General features: G+C 32.2%; 2 protein-coding genes across 2 annotated transcripts; both read right to left on the reverse strand.

The window, feature by feature from the left end:
• Positions 1 to 3,021: 3,021 nt before the first annotated feature.
• On the reverse strand, positions 3,022 to 11,456 carry LOC139870988 (uncharacterized). Its single transcript, XM_071858746.1, has 17 exons — positions 11,363 to 11,456; positions 10,966 to 11,115; positions 10,720 to 10,818; positions 10,607 to 10,612; positions 10,362 to 10,523; positions 9,809 to 10,247; positions 8,725 to 9,665; positions 8,246 to 8,600; positions 7,222 to 7,802; positions 5,505 to 7,126; positions 4,830 to 4,928; positions 4,618 to 4,713; positions 4,442 to 4,501; positions 4,268 to 4,345; positions 3,679 to 3,951; positions 3,259 to 3,504; positions 3,022 to 3,168 (listed from the first exon to the last, which is right to left on the reverse strand). Exons 1-17 carry the CDS (start codon positions 11,454 to 11,456, stop codon positions 3,022 to 3,024), a joined length of 5,448 nt encoding a protein of 1,815 aa, XP_071714847.1.
• Positions 11,457 to 13,992: 2,536 nt separating this feature from the next.
• LOC139870989 (uncharacterized) lies at positions 13,993 to 16,506 on the reverse strand. Its single transcript, XM_071858747.1, has 10 exons — positions 16,369 to 16,506; positions 16,006 to 16,276; positions 15,786 to 15,882; positions 15,547 to 15,677; positions 15,375 to 15,459; positions 15,144 to 15,285; positions 14,858 to 15,033; positions 14,642 to 14,762; positions 14,273 to 14,512; positions 13,993 to 14,169 (listed from the first exon to the last, which is right to left on the reverse strand). The coding sequence occupies exons 1-10, from the start codon at positions 16,504 to 16,506 to the stop codon at positions 13,993 to 13,995; spliced, it is 1,578 nt and encodes a 525-aa protein (XP_071714848.1).
• Between the last annotated feature and the right edge of the window lie 958 nt (positions 16,507 to 17,464).

Consider the following 17,464-nt stretch of genomic DNA (forward strand, 5'->3'; position numbering starts at 1 on the left):
CCCGATATTTAAAGTGCGTAATATAAATAACAGAAATTTAAATGACGATAAATAAAGTGCGTAAAGTAAATAACAGAAATTAAATGACGATAAATAAAATTGCGAGAATATAAATTGCGATAAATAAATTGTAATCAGTTAGCTAGGAACAGTTAGCTAGGAACAGTTAGCGTGGATTTTGTTAGCGTGGATTCTTAACAAATTTTCTCATAGTTAATTTGTTTGTTTCTAACAAATATTATTTTTGTCCAATGTTTTCTTCATTATGCCACTTGTTGGATTCTGATAAATCAAAATCCAAATATCAGAATGAATGAAAAGGGTTATTCTGCGGTGAACGGATACGTATATCGGTGGTTGTAAATAGGATAGTAAATGACTGTTGAATCAGATTGGAAGAATATACTGTGTAACTTATTAATGTGAAATTTAAATATTTCTCGGGTATTACCTACCCGTTAAAATGTTTTCACCATTAACAGTTTGTACAAAAGAATTTTTAATTACAATCTTTATGAAAACATATATACATATATATTTTCTTCAGATGTAATATAGATTTAATGAGTCAATATGATATTAAACTCATTTGATTTACCGTTAAAACAAGAATATATAATCTCTAGAACATTAGAGATTACATAATCGTCATGTCGTACAAAGATAAATAATGTAGAACGTCATGTAGAACGATGATTATGTTCGAGGTATAGATTGCGATGTTGAGGCGTGGATTGTTGATGGTACTGGTGCTGTTATTATTGGTACTGTTGGTGCCGGTAATGTTGCTGAAGCTGGTAAATTTTGCACCATATTTTCCAAATTGATTACTCAAGCGAGAAGCTCGTTGACTTCTTTCATTATTCCGAGATGATTGTCGGTTCTGACGAGTGGATAAATAAGATCTAGAATTTGGTATAGTATATGATCGTGACGAGATACTCGGGAAATGAGAGAGAAAATGGTGTTTCGGACAGGTTCGCCGGTAAGTGCTTCAGGTTCTTCACCCAGAGGTGAATTCGGTTGGTGGAAGGGATCACCTTCTTATTGCCTCCAATGATTAAGTAGGCTACGAACCCATCAGATGAATTGGGGATGGCTGATTGATTGATTCATTCTGGTGGCACCGATTTTGGAGCTTAGGTGAATATCCATGTCGGAATAGCTGTCGGAATAACTATCGGAATAGCTATCGAAATCTGAAGGACTCGAACTGCTTGAGGAATTCATCTCGTACGATCAGATGAAGGAATTTCAATAAGAAATAGATTATAGGATGTAGATTAGTACCATGCAATACATAATTTACATATGCATATATAATACTAAAATCTCATAAGTTACGAAGGAATCTACGGAAGCTGTCAGGCAAAGGTAACAATAACAGATACGCTAAGATATGAATTTATCTATACACTGTCTATGCAATAGAGGCAGTAAGACATGTCTAGACTAAGAATGATAAGCAGGTAATTTCCTAAGGATGATAAGCAGATGATTTTCGACTAGAAATGATAAGCAAAACTTTTGACATGCAGACACGGTCGAAGTCCAGACTCACTAATGCGTCTAAACAACTATCAGTTAGACACACTAATGCAAGACCTGGTTCGCTAAGACCACCGCTCTGATACCAACTGAAAGGACCCGTCCTAATCCACCTGGACGAATACATTACATTTGGTTACATCGCGAGGTACTTGACCTCTATATGATACATTTTACAAACATTGCATTCGTTTTTGAAAGACTAACTTTCGTTACATCAAAAGTCGACAGCATGCATACTATTTCATAATTTATCCAACTATAATTGACTTAATAATAATCTTGATGAACTCAACGACTCGAATGCAACGTCTTTTGAAATATGTCATAAATGACTCCAAGTAATATCTCTAAAATGAGCAAACGCACAGCGGAAGATTTCTTTCATGCCTGAGAATAAACATGATTTCAAGTGTCAACCAAAAGGTTGGTGAGTTCATTAGTTTAATATAAATAATCATTTCCATCATTTTAATAGACCACAAGATTTTCATTTTCATTTCTCATAAATATACGTCCTATGCATAGAGACAAAAATATCATTCATATGGATTGAACATCTGGTAACCGACATTAACAAGATACATATAAGAATATCCCCTATCATTCCGAGAAATCCTTCGGACATGATAAAAACAACATCGAAGTACTAAAGCATCCGCTACAACAGATGGGGTTCGTTAGGCCCAATAGATCTATCTTTAGGATTCGCGTCAATTAGTAGACTGGTTTACTAATTTTTAGGTTACCAAGTAAAAAGGGGCATATTCGGCTTCGATCATTCAACCATATAATGTAGTTTCGATTACTTGTGTCTATTTCGTAAAACATTTATAAAAGCAGCGCATGTATTCTCAGTCCCAAAAATATATATTGCAAAAGCATTTAAAAGGGGAGTAATGAAACTCACAATACTATATTTTGTAGTAAAAATACATATGACAACATTGAACAATGCAGGGTTGGCCTCGGATTCACGAACCTATATCATTTGGATATTTATTAATACACATAATCGCAATCGAATAAGTTTTTAAATATATAATTTACTAATTATATCATTTTTATATTAATAATATATATACGTCTCATATATTCATTTTGTATATAAAACTGGAAATTTTGTTATGTTATATGTTTTAAATATATTTTTATAAGTATATATATCATTTGTTTGTTAAAAATAGTATTGATAGTAATACCAAAATTATATTAATATTGATATAAATGATAATAATTATAATACTTAATATTACTAAATAAGGTATTGTTGTTACTAATTATATTAACTAGCTGGAGACCCGCGAAATCGCGGGGTTATTTGAGTCAATAACGATGAGACAGTTCTGGAATGGGTCTATGACATTAATGTATACGCTTTCTGTTTGCAAAAGTAATATAAATCAATATATAGTTTAAATCTAAAAATAACATTTCGTCATTGTAAAAAATTAAAAAAAGATAACAATGCAGTCAAACTTCCGGTCTTGATTCCCACAAATTATTCCATGATTGAAGACGCTTGACATGTTTATGAACAACGTAAAAAGCCATAACTGTTTGTCTTAGTGTGAGTATAGTCTGTATTTCCTTGTATGTAGTTGCTCGTAGGGTATCCGCCTGCTTGTAAAGAGCATTAGCAAACAATTATATGTCAAATTATTATTGTTGATACACTTGCAAGAAACATACTCTGTGTATTAAAGTCACCTGAGATAAGTAGTTTTCCATAGCTGATAATCTACCAATCTGTTCAAACATATTGTTTGTGTAATTTGACATAGCTGCAGTATCTCCTTTATCAACAAAACTTTTACCTACAAATGTTTCTGATATTTCGTGCTTCAATGTATGCACCTTATTTATAAGCTGCGTCTCTTGTTGTAGGGTTAGTAGTTTCAAGTTTTCTATTTTGGCTAACTGTTGAGTAGACAACTCAATGTGGTTGAGTATTAGCTGCAACGTAATTTGAAAAACAGTTAGAAATGAATTTAATTAGTAAATTGATATAATATGTAAACGATATTCATTATTTAGTGTTAACATTTGTATGAATTTTTTTTGTTTGGTTATAGTTAAATATTAACGTACTTAAGACGTATGAAGTAATATAAGTATCTCGAGTTATACCTTTATTATATCCGACGGACGAATACCACCAATCCACATAATAGTTGAAAGTGTAGGTTGCAGCCATTTGACATCTATGATTGACATCACACATTTTTTTGCTGATTGTTTCTTGGTATTTAATAACTCTAAATAGTGATCATTCAAGAGCTGTATTACCGGAGAAATGTGAGCAGCATCATTATTTACATACATTTGACGTTGTAGAGTAGCAATAAGGTTGTCAAATTTTTTAGACCAATCTCGGAAAAAAAAGTCCAAAGTTTGTAATATCTACAATATAATTTAAGAAAAAATTAATAAGATTAAGTATATGCAATCTGAATTCAGTAATACAGTAATTAAGTTATATGCAATAACAATGGTAGTTTTGTAAACATACCTGATTGCGAATCCACACAAGTGTTTTCCTGATGATTATATTATGGTAATTATAATCTTTACGTAAGTAATATATATATATATATATATATATATATATATATATATATATATATATATATATGTGTGTGTGTGTGTGTGTGTGTGTGTGTGTGTGTGTGTGTGTGTGTGTGTGTGTGTGTGTGTGTGTGTGTGTGTGTGTGTATACCTGAATTTGTGTTTGGATTAATGTTTCAATCTGATTTTTTTGATCTTGTATAAGTTTTTCCAATTGATCAACGTATATCTGTTTTAAAGACATGTTAAAAGAATTGACATGTATTGTTGTTAATAAAATTTTATGAATACTTATGGTTTGATTTATTGTAATATTACGATGTACCTTTTGTCGATCTCTACAACGCCTTGAAGCCTCAGCAGATCTGGCTCGTTTCTTTCTCAGCTATAAAACATAAGTAGATAGATTGTTATGTTATTAAAAAGTATTATCATTATGTAATGATAATTAGTAAGTATAAGTATAAAAACTTAGAAATTGCCATGAGGTACAACACATACCTGTTCTGATGCATCTTTTTCATCTTGAATAGATTCGTCAGTAGTATGTTGATCATTGTTTATAGGTAAAGATTCAGTTGTTTTGTCTGTATTCATCTGATTTGCACAGAAACAACAAAAACATTTTTCACATAGAATAAAGTAACGTAGGAAAGTATATGGAAAAAACGATTTGTATAGTTATTCTATATAGATAGTAAGATAATCTTTACCTGGTGAAATGAAAACAAACCGGATGCTGAAGACTTATGTGAAGAAGCATGTACAATGTAATTGTGGAATAAAAAGCTTGGTAGGCTTTTAAATAGAGACTAAAAAAAAATTAATGGCCGTAGTATATGAAGTTGAAAATATAATTGATATGATTTTCAATAACAAACTTAACAACAAAATCACCTACAGTTTAGGACTTAATATCCTGAGATTTTTTAAAATATTGTTAGTAATCTACAACCTAATTAGTAGGGATTTGGTTTGACTTAGTGATTTAATATGTATACATATCTCATTAAACGAATGTAAGATATTGTATATCACCATTAACATTATTTGTTATGAAAGAGGTTTTTTTGTTTTTTATAGAACTGTAACATAATTAACAAACTATGTGTAAAGGGTTAATTGGTATATACCAAACAGTGAATTTAAAAAAAAGTACTGTATTATTAGAAAAAATGTAAATTGAGAGAATAAAAAAAAAAGAAACAACACAAAGAAAAACAAAACAAAGAGTGTATTAACTAAGGTTGTTCCTGAGTTGCGTATCTGCACATAAAAATGTATATAAATGTATTACAGTTGTAATTTTGATGTTAAAACGAAATAAACAAACTTAATGTTAAAATAATACCTTTGATTTATATGGAGCACAGAACTTCTTTGTAAACCACATTTTTTGTTATATTGGTGTCTTTTCCCTTGTCATCTAATATGACAGCCTTCAAACCTTTTTTGCTGGTGACTCGAGAGATTGCAACATACAACTGTCCGTGAGAGAACACTGGTTTGCGTAGGTATAAACCAACATTTGACAATGATTGACCTTGACTTTTGTTTATTGTCATTGCGAAACAAACAGTAATTGGAAATTGGCGTCGTTGAAACTTGACTGCAATCTTTCGATCAGTAGGTGCAATCACCATTCGAGAAATGTAAGCTAAGTTGCCAAAGAAGTGGCCGGTAATGATTCGAGCTTCTATTGTATGATCCCCAATACGCTCAACCAATAGTCTTGTACCATTACATAACCCTTTTGATTGATCCATGTTACGAAGTAACATTATAGGTACACCACGTTTTAGAGTTAATCTATGGTTAGGTACACCAGGTACTTTAAGTCCATTCAATACTTCAGGTGAGTAAACTTGTTGAGCCCAAGTGTCATTCTCTTCATCTGGTGTTAGACTATCAGAGCTTAAGAAGACCCGTTCCTCATCATCTATAGAAGACAAAATGTGGTCATTTATTGAATCTACTTCTTCGTTGGTGGGAGCAAGAATAGCTTTCGAGCTGAAAAAATTTCCGTCACCTAAGTGATCAAGGATCTCTGGATATGTTGAGTTTACAATAGTACTGATTGCATTACCATTTGTTTTTAACAACATTTCCATAGGAAATTCAACATTTGCTTCACCATCATTTGGCTCGTTGATTTTGCCCTCACCAATCTTTAAAATCCAATCAGCAAAATCCCTGATTTGTTGTTGATCAGTATCATTCATATCCGTTCTTAGTCGCATGTTTTTAGTTAACTTCAAGACCTTACAATGTCTCCATAAATCAGAAGAATGAAGTGATGCATGCACAATTTCAGATCTTGTACCTCTCTGTATTACAGGAAGGATCTGTCTAAAATCACCACCAAAAACAACTACTTTACCACCAAATGGAGAAGATCTGTTAGGAGAAACTATGATGTCGCGCATTGTTCTGTCAAAAGCCTCGAAACAGTGTTTATGCATCATAGGTGCTTCATCCCATATGATTAATTTTGCTTTGTTCAATATAGCGGCTAAGTCACTATTTTTCTGAATTGAACAGAAAGAATCTTCCAATACGTTGATAGGAATTGCAAACCGTGAATGTGCTGTTCTACCACCAGTAAGAAGTAATGCTGCAATACCACTTGAGGCTACATTTATGACAATGTCTCCACGAGAACGAATAGCCGCAGCTAGTGTTTTCCAAACGAATGTTTTTCCAGTGCCACCGTATCCGTAAAGGAAAAATAGACCACCTTTATCATTATAGACAGCATCAACAATTGTATCGTACACAACGTTCTGTTCGTCAGTCATAGTAGATTTCAGATTTTGATGCTCTTCATTTAAACTCTGTATGTCGTAAGAGATCTCATCTTGTATAAGCATGTTTAGTGATGACTGTACAAATTCGAGATCTGGAAAAGGCATATTAGGTATGTTACGCAAGCTGTAACCTGCACTATTAAGGTCCTTTTCAATTCTCGAAAGTGAAATGTTGTGTAGGACACGTCTAAATGTCTCTGGATCTACAATAAAAATATTAGATTTTAGTTTAATTCAATTTATAGATAAATGACAACGTTGTAAAAGTTATTGTAGTAAAAATGTAATAATTATGTACCATTGGATTTGAGACGTTCTGGTACTTCTCTAGCAAGATCGTCAGACAGGAGGTCACAAGTTTCTTTCCAAACACGATCAGGGAACGTGATACTGTCAGTGGTAATTAATGAAACAAAATGAGACCGACATGCGTTCCCTGTTGACCATTGGTGGACCTCTTTAATAGAAGCAATGTATTCTTTATCATCATCTAATAGTCCCATTGCATAGCAAGCTTCCTTGAAGGTATCATAAATTATACCATCGATAGTTCGCAAGTCTTCATAACATGTTGGTCCTCTCACCTTATTGAGCATGATACGTAAGTAGTACGCCTCCCCTGATTTCGGATGAACATAATGTAATCGGGCAACAGTTTTCTGTCCTTGTCTCTTTGACCACTTTCTTGGTGTTGCATTCCAAACATAATGGCGAGGAAATTCAACATAAGTGTACTGTCTTCCATCAGGATTCTCTTCATTGTATTTCATCCACTCAATGAATTGAGAAGCGCCGACTGAAGGTTTGTTAATAACTTGTTCCATACAGTCATCACCATCATATACAATTGGTTGTTGATTAGGTAGATGAAAAGATAGCCTGTACACTGCCGGGGATCTGAATACTATCTCGTAGTTGAATATTCGCCAAGTGGCCTCACATGCAGATAGGTAACGACAGCTATAATACTAATTAATCTCATCCCTAACAGTGGTTGTAGTTTGGGCTTGATTTGCGCTATTATTTGCAGAATTGTTGTTATTAGAATGAAATTGAGCAGATATTCTGTCTGGACCTTTGTTGATATACTTGAACAGATACTTTATGGATCCGAACTGGTTACACCATTCAATATTCATGTGTGCTTGGTACTGTCTGAGTAGTGATTAATTATAACCAACTACGTTCCTGTAAGTTAAAAATGGTAGAACAATTAGAATGCAAGTTAAAATCAGGCTAACAGGATTTGTAGGAATTTAGAAAAGGTTTAAATGATAAAAATAAAAGTATTGTAGTTCTGCAGTTTGTATGTGTAAACCAACCTGTTGTCTAGCTTTTCTCCTTTTTTCATAATAAAATTACCATCATTACGGCGTTTGTATACAGGGAAACCATCTGCGTCAAAGTGGCTCTCATTTGTGAAATCCTTTGGAAATCCTTTCGAGCAAGTACCGCTTCGCATGCATGGACATTCTTTATGTTTCTCTCCGCACGGTCCATGCATCATAAAATCTGAAACTAAAGAATACAGTTCTGGATCCTCATCTTTATCTGGTATTTCGGCACTAATAAATCTGTCAATTTCTGAAGCGTTTGGTGTGGCTTCTGTTTCGTCAAGCCATAATATCATGTGGACATGAGGTAACCCACGTTTCTGAAATTCTATAACATATAAACCTGATATTGTTTGAAAATGGAAAACAATTATTCAACTTAGACTTGTATGTCATAAATTAATTAACTAATGTATAATAGATAGTTGTATAAATGAACATTTAATAGTAGATGCTTAAAAAAATACCTCCTCTAAGATATCCGAACATCTTTTCATCTTTGATTTGATCGTACAAAGAATATAGTTTCATTTTAAATACGCGTGTAACAATATCTGGCCTATCTTCTGGGTTTAGATTCAAAGGCGCCAAAACACGAAGAACTTCAGGCCATTTTGGATTAGACGTTAAAGTGATAAAAAGGTCAGGTGGACCAAATGATCGAACAATAGCCATAGCATCCATATAGTTTGCATACATATATCTTGCTCCGCCCGTAAAAGAAGAAGGAAGTGTTATCCGTGTGCCCATAGCTGAAACATCATAATTTCTAGTTTCTTGTGCTTTGTGTAAACTGGAGATTTGAGCAACTCTGAATGCTTTCTGATTGTTCCTGATGTAATGCAGCCTTGTATTCTCGACCATAGTATAAGCATCTACCATGAACTGCTGTAAAAGTTTTCTTGACATTAGAATCAAAGACTTTTCGCCTACTCTCATTTGTAATCGATAAGCAAAAAATTCACGTAAAGTGAGACGTGCATGTCCAGTAGCGTCCTCTATTTCAACACCCTTATGGAGTATATCTACTCTGTAACCATCTTGAGCGTAGGGAAATAATAGTGGATACTGTAGTGCTAAATAAGACGGATGAAGCTCACTTATACGTCTTAATCCCTTTCTACGGTGATCCAATACAATGTCACGTTTATCACAAGATCCATCAATATCTCCAATTATTATTGCAGCAACTTCATTTGCAGTTGGTAAATTATAAGTTCGTCCATCTTGTGCTCGGCTACCAATTAGTTTGATTTGTATCGGTTCATCTTCGTCCATGTCAAACCGATCTCTTGCCATACGAAATTTTTTAACCAACGGATTAACATGGTCAAGCAAACCTTTCAAACGGTGTACTGTGTTCGGAAGCAATGAGTTTTGGTTTGACGTTGATTTGGAACTTCCGTTACTGTAATGAAAAATAAAGCATATATCAGTAATAATTTATTATTATTTAAAAAATAAAAGCAGCCGTGGTTAGTTATTGGTTTATAGTAGTTGGTAGTATAAAGAGTAAATAATCTGGCAATGATAAAGAAAATAATGTTATACCCGTATGAATTAATGCTGTTATCTACTTCATTTCCAGTGTCATAGATATATAGTTGGCAGAATCGTGGATCTTGACCAGGCTCGGGTAGTAAGCTACCTACCAGATGATAATTTTGACCTTGCATACGATATACATAAGGACCGTTGCCGTTGTTGATAGAATGGTCAATTTTGCCACCAATCGATGTAAAACTGAATATCATGTTATACCGCCGTATATTCTCCATAAAATTTTTGCCATGTTCGCTTTGACCAGTAAATAGATCTAATAACAACTGTGGCGGATCATTCAAAGGTGGTAGTTCGACTTTATCATTTAAACAACATAAAGAATAAGCTTTTCTTGTAAAAGAAGGATTGCCTCGCATTGCTTCAGATTTCCACAATCGTGCTTTGCATGAAGTGCATATATATATAGGATCACCAAGGTCTCTATATTCTGTAAGATTTATATGTTAGTATATATACACAAAACAAAGTATGAATGAATATTTTTTGGTAAATGTAAAAAAAATTAACAAAACAGTTTATTTTTGAATTTTTCTTTAATTACCAAGACTTCTTCCAGAAAACTTCTTATTATCATCATCATCTCCTATTGTGTTGTCATTCATACCATCTGGTAAATCTAACGGTATCATTTCTTCATCAGAAAATTTGTACTTTGGTGGTCTTCCTCTACGTTTGACGGTTAATTCTTGCTTAATAGGAAGTTCTTGGTTACCAAATGTATTTTGCAATACATATTTAGGATTTCTTCATAAATTTTTTTTTCAGGTGTAACGTATGATGTGTTACCATGACCTATTAATAACATGTAAAACATTGAATTATGTTAATATATATTTGTCTATGTATATTAAAAATAGAATTAGTATTACGAAATAATTGACATAATTACGAATACATACTTTTGGTTATGTCAGACAACGGACTTCTGATAGTGTGTAACTGAGAAGAACTCTTGGTTGCGATATTTCCGGCAGAAGATGATGGTTGAGATAAAGAACCTAGACATACAATAAAGAAATAAAAATTAAAAACACACAATGTAACAAAACACATTTGTATTCAATACTTTTAAAATGAGAACATACAAAGTAATGCCGGTTTAATAATTGTAGTTGAATGACAGAAAATGAGATAATAAGAATTACCAGCGTTTTTATTTATATTTTCTAAGCTGAATGGAATAGTATCGGATGGCGAAAGTTTGTATTTTGGTGGGCGTCCAATCCGTTTTGTTTTAGTAGTAGAGGTTGAATTCACACTATCAATATTAGAGATACCTAGTGGACTGTTTGAACCTGCATAAATGATTCACATTCAAATCAATAAGACAGTATAAGACAACTGTTAGTGATATAAATTTTTAAAAAAGAATAATTTCTATAATCAAAATAGGTAGGTTTAAAAGGTAATAAACCAAACAATGAGTGTATTAGTGAGTCTTAATTTTTTCCTATATGATTGATCATGGAATAAGTTAAATAAAATAATAATTCTCTAAAACTTTAACAGAATGTTGAGTAAATAGTATAATGAATCTTATACCTATCGTGGATAGTGGACTTTTACATGAATTCTGCAATCTGCTATCCTCTGGAGTTTCAACCTTTAACTGTTTTTTTCTTAACGCTTTATTCATCGGTGTAACAGTTGCACCAAATTGATTTCCTGCATTTGTAAAGATGTGAGTAAAAAAATAGTTAGTAGGTTAATTGTGTGGATTTCTATTAAAAGTTCACATGATGTTGTATTTGACTGACAGATACTGATATCAGTTACATATATAGTACATATTATCATGAAAAATAATCTACGAAAAGAACATAATCAGAATATAATGTTGGCAGAATAAACCTGGTTACACAATTAAGAAAACAACACAATTCTAACTATAGAAAGGTGAAGATGTTGGATGTGCTATGCTTCACAGTCTTGGATGATGATAACTTGTATTTTACATATTTTGCTGATGATTCTAAGGAGATGTCAACAGCCAGAGTTACTTTGAAGACGCGTGATGGTGCTTCGACATCAAAACAAATTGAACATAATGATGATGCAATGGAAATTTCAGCTGAAGAATCCGACAGTGATAGCGAAGAAGATCCTGACTCTAACATTGATGTTACTGTGAAAATGATCATAACTGGGGCCCATGTGTTTGTAAGTATTGTTTCTCTATTAAGACATAAGCTTTGGTTTATTACAATTTAATTTGTTATTTATTTTTTTTTGCAACTTTAAAACTAAAGTTTTAAGGCTTTTCATATATTTATTTAATCATTTTAATAGTTTGAAAGTTTGATTGATATAGCGTCTTCCGGAAGAGTTGTTATCTCTGAGGAGTTTGAAAGCTGGAAGGGAGTATACCGTGACAACTTATGACGGACACGACTTCAAGTGGGTTTTACGAACAAATGACGATGTCAAGAAACGAAACTTGTATGTTTCAGCTGGGTGGTCAGGCTTTATGCGTGTTAATAATCTAAAATTGAAAGATGAAGCTGACTTGACATACAAACCAACGGAGAGGAAGTTTGTGTTGTCTGCATTTTCACGTCATGGTTAATAGGTGTTGGGAAAAGTGGTATCTAAATCCTTGTTTTTTGTTGATAATTTGGTGTTCTGGTAGCATGTATGTTTGATGTTGCTTGTTTTTTTTGAACTCAATCCTTATGTTGGTACTGTAGCTGTTAGTAATCGTTTGTGAAGCTGTAGAATGATTTCTACTGGTGTTTATGTAGATTTGAATCTTTTGAATGTATAGGTGGTCTGAAAATGTTAATCCAGTTTATGTGAACTGATGTTTTAGTAAGAACATGATGATGTATCTAGTAGTTTTATTAATATAAAAAAATGTGTGTTTGAAGTTATTATGTATGTTTAAGTTCATTTGAATCACGAATTGTAGCTCATAGATGAAACTGGATTTGTTTGATTATTAATCACATATGCATGTTAAACTGGATTTAATTCCAAGGTGTTTCCAAAATACATTAATGATTTTAATTTGTCATACACAAAATTATATGAGGATGCTAGATTTGGTAATTTTTATACTATCACAAATGGTATGAATCCAATAATTATCTAAAGGTGTAATAGTTTATTTTTGTTAACATGTAATTTAGAGACATCAATTTTAGTGTAATCGAGAGTAAAGTAATTTATTTTTTTGTTTTTTTAATTAACAACGCTAATGTTGATTCAAAAGACTTGTGACAAAATGTAACTCATGCACGTTTGTTACTCTTTTTAACATTTAAAAAAAATGTGTGTTTGACGGTACTGATTTTTATCTAAAATTTTGATGTACATATTCGATCCATTATTATAAGAAAGTGTTTGTTTGAAGTTTTTACGTATGTTTTAGTATGTTTAAATATAAATATTTAGTTGACAGATAAAAATGGATTTTTGTCAATTACATGCACATATACATGTATCGTGTGTATACTCTTGAACGGTTCTTTCTAAATAAACTAATGTTACAAAAAAGGATGCTATAATTGATCTTTTTTTTCCATACCAAAAAAGGTATGAGTATACTTGATTAAAAAAAGTATAATGGTTTAAAACTGTTCAGATGTGTATCGTGATCATTTTATAATCGAAGATAGATTAAAAAGGTATTATTTTTTGATTATATATGTGTTCAACGCAAACGTGATCGTAACATCATTCTAACTCAATGTAATTCCAGCTAGATTATCGAACGTTTTAATAGTTTGCGGTAATGAATAATTTATATGATAACCAATGTAGAGATTTGGTAAAAAGGTTTCGATGTTTAGTATTCATCAAATATTTTTTTTTTTTTTCACTTGTTTGTTTGTGAGTATATTTAACCTTTATTTGGATTCAATTCTATTGAATACAATGGATGTTTATATTATAAAGGTCTAATAAAAGAATTGTTCAAAAATATAAAAAGTAAAGTAAGAATGACAATTATTTAAATAGCGTTATCATTCATGGACCATCCCAATAAAGGTGGTCTAATTCAAAAACAAAACACTTGCAGAATGTAAGGAAACAGAAAATTCAAAATCATCCAAAATCACTGTATCAGACATAACACTCGCCTGACAAATTATTTGCAGAAATATAATGTAAACACTAAGTATGAGCTATATGCTCCACACTATGAATGATAACAGCTACCACTTTGATGTTCAAAGTGGTTCCATCTTAGGTATTTTTAAAGCAGAAATCCCAGCAGCAGTGCCACCAGTAGGTGTTTCCTCATTACCAACTTCATCAACGGTAGCAGCCTTTCGTTTTCCATCGGACGATTCACCAGTGTTGCATTCACTCCCGCTGGCAGACCCACCACTATGCGCTAACAATGCCTGTAAATAAGTGACGATCGCGGGAAAGTTTATGTGTACGATAATTTGTATGAATGTACTAATTGAATGTGGTGCGTTAAAAGGTATAATATTTGTTCAATACCTTAAACGGTTTTGGGGTTTCAAACTTTTCATCTTGTTGAGTCGCATTGTAATTATCTACGTCTGGCTTATTTCCCTTGCGACTAACTTCATCCATGATATCAACATCGTCAGTAGCGTCCATCACAGTGTAAGACTTGTAATTCAATTTTTCATTAAAGGTACTCTTGCGAACCAAAAACAGAAAAGTTTGTTTGACAACATCATTGAGTTCCGCAGGTACATCCACAGGATTGACACACTACATTATAAATAGATTTAGTAATTCATGCATAATACATGTAGTAAGACCAAAGGATATAAACATTTTGGTCATGTCCATGGTTTGGTAAATGTATATTCATTTACTTTTAAAACGTGTGTTACTTACAGATCCTGCTCTAGTGTTGAGCCAAGTTGCACTACGTTTCACCAATTTAGCAAGATGATTATCAAAAAGTATGATGTCACAAGCACCAGTGTCGTCCTTGATTGTAATTGAAGTACGAATCCTGTGCATACATCAAAATGTTAGTATAGTAAATGTTACAAACTAACTGACAACTCCAAATTGGATGAGTGTAACGAATATTAAAGATGATACTACCTTGGAATCCATTTTTGATCATCAACTTTACAGAACTCACACCACAAAACATCGACATCAAGATCACAATTGTAGACTTCTGCTAGTTTGTTCTCATGTACTGGACAAAGTCTCTGAAACCAGCCATCACTATTGCAAACTTTAACCACTTTTCCAATAACCACAAAGTTGTAATCCTGCATTAACAATACGCTGAATATGAATATGAATGACATATAAAGAAAATGAAAAAAAGCAGTTTTTTACAATTATGGATGGAATAATGTTGTCTAAAATTACAATATACCTCCTGATAATTAGGAACTTGTTCAACTTTTAGCAAGTGACACTTGGTATACTTTGCTCCGATTTCTTGCTCATCTTCACGAAAGTCAGGCGACATCGTTGGAATTGCGTTCAACTCTCCTTTATTAGGAGCGTTGGCGAACCTGTGGAAGAAGCAACATTATTCAAGAAATTGTTAACATGATTATTAATTGTACATATGCACTTGAAAATTATCAATATATATTCATACTCGGAGTTGAACGTAGAAATTGGATGAACCAATTCATTCAGGTACAATCTGGTCCCAAAAAAAATATTGTTGACTTCTGGTCCTCCTGCAACATAATAATTTGTAAACAAATGAGTTTATGGAAATTAACATATTAATATTATTCTTGAATATTATTAAAAATACCATATACCTTCCCACAGTTTTAGTTGACAATTGTGAATGAGTGCAACTATTGGTGGTGAGTTTGCATAGCATTTCCTAGCCATAGTCAACAATCTCTTACCATGTTCTCCCCATAAAGCACAACGAATAGTTTCACCGCTGTATATAGTTTGTTTTACTAATTATATTAGACAAACAACGTTTAAAAATCTATTAAAACGATGAATAATTAAAACATGAATTCCACAGTTGATTGCAAAAAAAAACCTTGGTGAAAGCAAAAAAAACTTCAATTTCTTCTTATCACCAGATCTCTCTTTAATAGTTCTGTTCCTAATAATGTTAATGACCCTCCCACACACATCTGTAACAAATAAATATAACTTTTGTTAGTACAAATATTTAGTTATCTAAAACCTAAAGATCAATAAATTTTTGAGTTATAACAACGCATTCGTTGAGTGAAGGAAGAAATAAAGTTACCCACCAAAAATATCACTCCCATATTTCAATTCTCGTTCATTGATTTGTTGAAAAGTAACTATGCGATAGAGATCTTGTTCAACAGAAAATTCAGGACATTTTTGAACTTTAGAACTCTTTCGAATCCTCAACTTTAGCTTGTTTGTCAAGAACTTGATTTTGTCATCAACATCCAGCACATCAAACTTATATATAGTGAGATATCTACCCTCAGTGAAGGTTGGTCCATAGTACTTGACCGTATCTTTCTCGATGGCAGCCCTCATCTTGTTTCCCTGTAAATACATTATGTCAATAGTTATTGTATTGTATTGATTACAGTAGGTAATATGGACATTTTAAAAAATACATGCTGGTCCACAAGAACCATCTCAATGGAAGAAACATCAGAAGGGTTGTTAACCCAGTATTTCTTCCACAGAAAAAGCACCTTGACCTTAACTGTGATCTTCTCCTGTCCTTTGACGATTTCATTGAGCGGGGTGAATTCTTGAACTGCAGACATTTTTTTTGTGTTAAGTCTGTTCTGGATTAAAGAAATGTGTTTGCTGAATACTTGTTTGAAAAGTGAGTTCATAGTTTGTGGTTATCGGATCCCTTATATAAGGATTAAAATCGAAACAAAAATAGCAAAGATTATGGTCATTAATTCTATCTTATCAATAACCATAGTCAACATATCAACTTTAAAACTGTGAACCCTGATTTGTAGCGCTTTTTTGAACGTATTTTTAGCCAAATCATTCAGAAATTAATTGATATTATATCTCATTTATTAAAATGTCTACGCGTTATTATATAAAAAAGTCAACGTAACAGTATTGTTAAGCAGGTTGATTTAAACGTTCATAATTTTAGTGCAGTGTATTAGACAAAAAAAAAATTGTAGATTTTAAGCTAATCATAATATAAATAGAGTAAGACTATATATTTGAAACTATTTACTGACGAAAAGATCCAAATCATGTTGCAGAGAAAGTGTCTGATCGATTGATAATTGCAATTGGATAGATTTCATTGAACCCCTAATTTTGCAATTGAGTAGCGTACGTTTTTTATTATAGAAGGGTAGTTTAGACAATGTAGAAGTGTAGAGATTGACTTATCACCTGATTTGTGAGATTAGATGTAATGGAGGGCCATGATTTAAAGTTTAGTTAGGATGGATGGTCAGGATTTATTTTGTTTTGGAGATATCACTTAATTTAGTGTTTGTTATTAGTGTAGGAGAGATGATAATAATAATGATATTTATAATAATAACTATAAAAATATAAAAAAAAATTCGGTTAATGATACTTAGAATAATGATTTTAGTAGTTATTTATTAGCAGTACTCGTTATTATATAAATAATCATACTTATAATGATAATATTTAATAAACATATTCATGATAATAATATTAAAGTTTTAAATTTAATACTAATATCATAATTAATACTTATGAAAATAATAATAATAA

This window comes from Rutidosis leptorrhynchoides, chromosome 10 (assembly GCF_046630445.1).
Source record: "Rutidosis leptorrhynchoides isolate AG116_Rl617_1_P2 chromosome 10, CSIRO_AGI_Rlap_v1, whole genome shotgun sequence".
Lineage (NCBI taxonomy): Eukaryota > Viridiplantae > Streptophyta > Magnoliopsida > Asterales > Asteraceae > Rutidosis > Rutidosis leptorrhynchoides.